The sequence below is a fragment of the Boleophthalmus pectinirostris genome, unplaced genomic scaffold, assembly GCF_026225935.1.
Source record: "Boleophthalmus pectinirostris isolate CB_2022bp ecotype Guang Dong unplaced genomic scaffold, ASM2622593v1 HiC_scaffold_1, whole genome shotgun sequence".
Lineage (NCBI taxonomy): Eukaryota > Metazoa > Chordata > Actinopteri > Gobiiformes > Gobiidae > Boleophthalmus > Boleophthalmus pectinirostris.
The window spans coordinates 1278286-1283285 of NW_026570970.1; the positions used below are offsets into that span (position 1 = coordinate 1278286).

The 5000-nt window shown below is 49.9% G+C and overlaps 1 protein-coding gene across 1 annotated transcript in view; it reads left to right on the plus strand.

The window, feature by feature from the left end:
- The first annotated feature begins 724 nt into the window (after positions 1–724).
- The window catches only part of LOC110169116 (mitogen-activated protein kinase kinase kinase kinase 4-like), a 108850-nt gene continuing 104574 nt past the window's right edge, over positions 725–5000 (plus strand). Inside the window, 3 exon segments of the mRNA XM_055148798.1 lie at positions 725–945; positions 948–973; positions 1245–1310. Of these exon segments, the coding sequence (XP_055004773.1) occupies positions 918–945; positions 948–973; positions 1245–1310 (120 nt within the window). The 5' untranslated portion in view covers positions 725–917.

Below are 5000 nucleotides of genomic sequence, written 5' to 3' on the forward strand. Positions count from 1 at the left end.
GGTTTTCAAACGTTTTCCTTCCTTTCATTAATTTTCACTTTTGTCCATTAATTTTCACATTTGTCTCGTTAATATTCACAATTTTCTCGTTAATATTCACATTTATCTCGTAAATCTTTGCATTTGTGTTGTTAATATTTACAGATTTGTGTTTGTAAATATATTTTTCATTTGCAAAAAAATTTAAATTACAATTGAAAAACTGAAAATTCAGTTTGATCAGAGTCGGTCGAGTCCAGTGTCGGGAAACACACCGACAGTTTCACCGCGTGTTTGCAAACATTTTTCTTCCTTTCATTAATATTCACATTTGTCTCATAAATCTTTGCATTTGTGTCGTTAATATTCACAGATTTGTGTAACTGAAAATTCTGTTTGAGTCGGTCGAGTCAGTGTCGGGAAACACACCGACAGTTTCACCGCGTGTTTCCAAACGTTTTTCTGGTTTGTGACCGAAGCGCGAACAGAACCGAACCTTTACTAGTTTTTTACTTCGGTCTGTTCCACCTCGGTGCGGCCCGTGCGGCCCAAAGCGCGCACCGGCCCTGCGCAGAGGAGCGTGGAGGGGGGCGGGGCTAGAGAGAGAGAGAGAGAGAGAGAGAGAGAGAGAGAGAGAGAGAGAGAGAGAGAGAGAGAGAGAGGCACGCGCTCCCCCCTCCCTCCCTGCGCTCGTGCTCCAGCCCCGCAGCTCCCCGCCCGCCCGCAGCTCCGACACTAACGGAGCCACATCAGCGGTGAGAGCGCGGCTCCAGGGCCCCGGACCGTCCCCGCTGCGCCGCGCCGAGGATGCACCACGCTCCCCGGGGCCTGAAGCACACGCACACGCACGCACCGCCGTTTACCCCCCCTCCCGCCCCCCCTCTGTCCGCCCGCACGCGCCGCTCCGTCTCACACGAGGGTTTTTTTTAACGCGAAAAATGGCGAACGAGTCTCCGGCGAAGAGTCTGGGGAGATCGACCTGGCGTCTCTGCGGGTAAGACACCGCACCCCGCACCCGCACCCCGCACCCCGCACCCCGCACGTCCCGCAGCGTCCCCGCACTCCGCCTGACACGGTCCCCGGCGCCGCTCCAGTTTTTCTTTTGTCTTTAAATCCGCGCTCGGCTCTGGAGGCCGGCGGGGCGGCGGGGCGGGCGGACCGGGCTCGCAAACCAAACACACCCTCTTCCCAAATAATAATAAAAAAAAAAATCCCAAATAAAAATCCCCAAAATAATCCCCACAAATGTCGCTTTTCTCTTGCAGGATCCGGCTGGAATATTCGAGCTCGTGGAGGTGGTCGGGAATGGAACGTACGGACAAGTTTACAAGGTGAGCGCTCGGGCCTAGACACTCTGCATTTATTTATTTATTTATTTATTTCGCTTTTTTTGTTGTTGTTTTTTTGGACTCGCAGTGATCGCGTTTGGCACGTTTTCAGCGCGTGACCCGATTCACTGCGTTTAGTTTTGACGAATTTGTCCTGCTGCTTCTTCTTCTTCTTCGGATTCCACAGCAGCAGCATCCTCCTCCTCCATGTCCACGCGCGGGCCTGTGCATCACGTTCAGCCGATTCGTTTTTTTTTATTTTCTGTTTGGGTTTTTTGCGTCAGATTTGTCCCGCACGCGCTGGACGATCGCGGGTTTTTCGTGCGCTCGGTCACACGGTCGTTTTTACCCGTTTTTTCCCGCATCCTCGCGCCGCTCCCCGGGATGCAGGCGCCCCCCCCCCAGCATCCACGCCCCTCCGCGCATCCGTGCTCGTCCCGGTGCTCGTGGACGCGCGCGTGGAGTGCGGGCGCGCGCACGAGGGGCTGAGGTGGTTAAACGTTTTTTGTGCGTAAAACGTGCGCGTGTAAGATGGAGGATGCGCGTGCGTGTTCTGGGCGTGTGAGCGGCGCGATACTGAAATATCGATACCGACGCGTCGAAGAGGAGACTCGATTCTTTGACCAAAACGAGAATAAAACGGTTTTTTTAGACAGAAGGATGAAACCAGGACTAAACCAGGACTAAACCAGGACTAAACCAGGACTAAACCAGGTCTAAACCAGGACTAAACCAGGTCTAAACCAGGTCTAAACCAGGTCTAAACCAGGACTAAACCAGGAAACCAGGAATAAACCAGGACTATATCAGATCTAAACCAGGTCTAAACTAAGCCAAGACTAAACCAGGTCCTTGGACTTATTCTTGTTCTGATTCAGCTCCAGATTGTTCTAAACACATTCAGGAAAGGTTCTAAAGGTTCTAAAGGTTCTGCTCGGTCTTGAAAATTAGACTTTTTCAGGATCCAGACCCGAGGAACATGAGGATCTAGTTTCAGTAGTTTTAGTATCGATCAGGATCTGATTATTGAAACTTTTGACAAAACTAATGTCGCCTGAAATACTGAAATACTCTGATTTAGTCCTGGTTCAGTTCTGGTTCAGTCCTGGTTCAATCCTGGTTCAGTCCTGGTTTAGTCCTGGTTTAGTTCTGGTTTAGACCTGGTTCAGTCCTGGTTTAGTCCTGGTTCAGTCCTGGTTCAGTCCTGGTTCAGTTCTGGTTCAGTCCTGGTTCAGTCCTGGTTCAGTCCTGGTTTAGTCCTGGTTCAGTCCTGGTTAGTCTGGTTCAGTCCTGGTTCAGTCCTGGTTCAGTCCTGGTTCAGTCCTGGTTCAGTCCTGGTTTAGTCCTGGTAGTCCTGGTCCTGGTTCAGTCCTGGTTTAGTCCTGGTTCAGTCCTGGTTCAGTCCTGGTTCAGTCCTGTTTAGTCCTGGTTCAGTCCTGGTTCAGTTCTGTTCAGTCTGGTTCAGTCCTGGTTCAGTTCTGGTTTAGTCCTGGTTCAGTCCTGGTTTCAGTTCTGGTTTAGTCCTGGTTCAGTCGTGGTTTAGTTCTGGTTCAGTTCTGGTTCAGTCCTGGTTCAGTTCTGGTTCAGTCCTGGTTCAGTCCTGGTTCAGTCCTGGTTTAGTCCTGGTTCAGTCCTGGTTCAGTTCTGGTTCAGTCCTGGTTTAGTTCTGGTTCAGTCCTGGTTCAGTCCTGGTTCAGTTCTGGTTCAGTCCTGGTTCAGTCCTGGTTCAGTCGTGTCAGAACCTGTGCAGGTGTGAACACATGACCTGAGTCAGATGTTTACGGAGCAGAAATCAGATCATGATCAGATGTTTTGGTGCATTTAAACTGGAGATGAATCAGTCACACGACTAACGGACAAAACTGTGGAATAAAAACTCAGGTCACAGCTCAGGTCACAGCTCAGGTCCAGAATTTTGGAACATTTCCCAATATTCCAGAGTGAAGTGGAGTCGATGAATGATCATGTCTCCTCCCATGATGCATCTGGAACAGTTGGTGTGGACCTGATGTCTCTGGTTCTGACCTGATGTCTCTGGTTCTGACCTGATGTTCCTGGTTCTGACCTGATGTTTCTGGTTCTGACCTGATGTCTCTGGTTCTGACCTGATGTCTCTGGTTCTGACCTGATGTTTCGGGTTCTGACCTGATGTCTCTGGTTCTGACCTGATGTCTCTGGTTCTGACCTGATGTTCCTGGTTCTGACCTGATGTTTCTGGTTCTGACCTGATGTCTCTGGTTCTGACCTGATGTCTCTGGTTCTGACCTGATGTTTCTAGTTCTGACCTGATGTCTCTGGTTCTGACCTGATGTCTCTGGTTCTGACCTGATGTCTCTGGTTCTGACCTGATGTCTCTGGTTCTGACCTGATGTTCCTGGTTCTGACCTGATGTCTCTGGTTCTGACCTGATGTTTCTAGTTCTGACCTGATGTCTCTGGTTCTGACCTGATGTTTCTGGTTCTGACCTGATGTCTCTGGTTCTGACCTGATGTTTCTGGTTCTGACCTGATGTTTCTGGTGTGGACCTGATGTCCCTGGTCCTGACCTGATGTCTCTGGTCCTGACCTGATGTTCATGGTTCTGACCTGATTCTGTCTGACTGATGTTCTGGTTCTGACCTGATGTTTCCTGGTTCTGACCTGATGTTCCTGGTTCTGACCTGATGTCTCTGGTTCTGACCTGATGTCTCTGGTTCTGACCTGATGTTTCTGGTTCTGACCTGATGTCTCTGGTTCTGACCTGATGTCTCTGGTTCTGACCTGATGTTTCTGGTTCTGACCTGATGTCTCTGGTTCTGACCTGATGTCTCTGGTTCTGACCTGATGTTTCTGGTTCTGACCTGATGTTTCTGGTGTGGACCTGATGTCCCTGGTCCTGACCTGATGTCTCTGGTCCTGACCTGATGTTCATGGTTCTGACCTGATGTCTCTGGTCCTGACCTGATGTTCGTGGTTCTGACCTGATGTCCCTGGTTCTGACCTGATGTCTCTGGTCCTGACCTGATGTTTCTGGTTCTGACCTGATGTTTCTGGTGTGGACCTGATGTCTCTGGTTCTGACCTGATGTTTGTGGTTCTGACCTGATGTTCGTGGTTCTGACCTGATGTTTCTGGTGTGGACCTGATGTCTCTGGTCCTGACCTGAGTTGGCGTCGGTGGGTTTGATCTGGTGCAGATTTGACTGTGACACAAACAAAAACCAACTGGACCAAGAGTTTGTGGTTCCACTAGAATGTGCGGAGCACCTCCTGCTGTCGCTGTGAGAGACAGTGTGTTCAGACCAGAGTGTGACGTGTCCGGGTCACGTTCACACTGTGTGGACGCTCGTCCAGGACGTCGACGTCACGAGTTGAAAAAGTTGAAGTTTCAGTGTCGGACGCAGCGTGTCGACCAATCAGAGACGAGTATCCAGAGACACAGAGACGTTAGAACCTGAAAGACGAAGAACGAGAAAAACCCAAGAACCACAAACACCAGAACAAGAAACTGTAGAACGAGTCTTTAGAGGAGAATAAATCTAAACCTGCTGCAGTCATGGAGTCGATCTTCTTCTCTGATGTTTTTATCATAAAATCACTGAAGTCTCTCAGTCTGGTCTGTGGTTCTGGGAAAAGACGAGAAATGTCTCTTGTTTCCAGGGCAACAGACGTCCTGGACACGCCTCTGTATTTTTCTCTCGTTGGTCCGACGTGTGT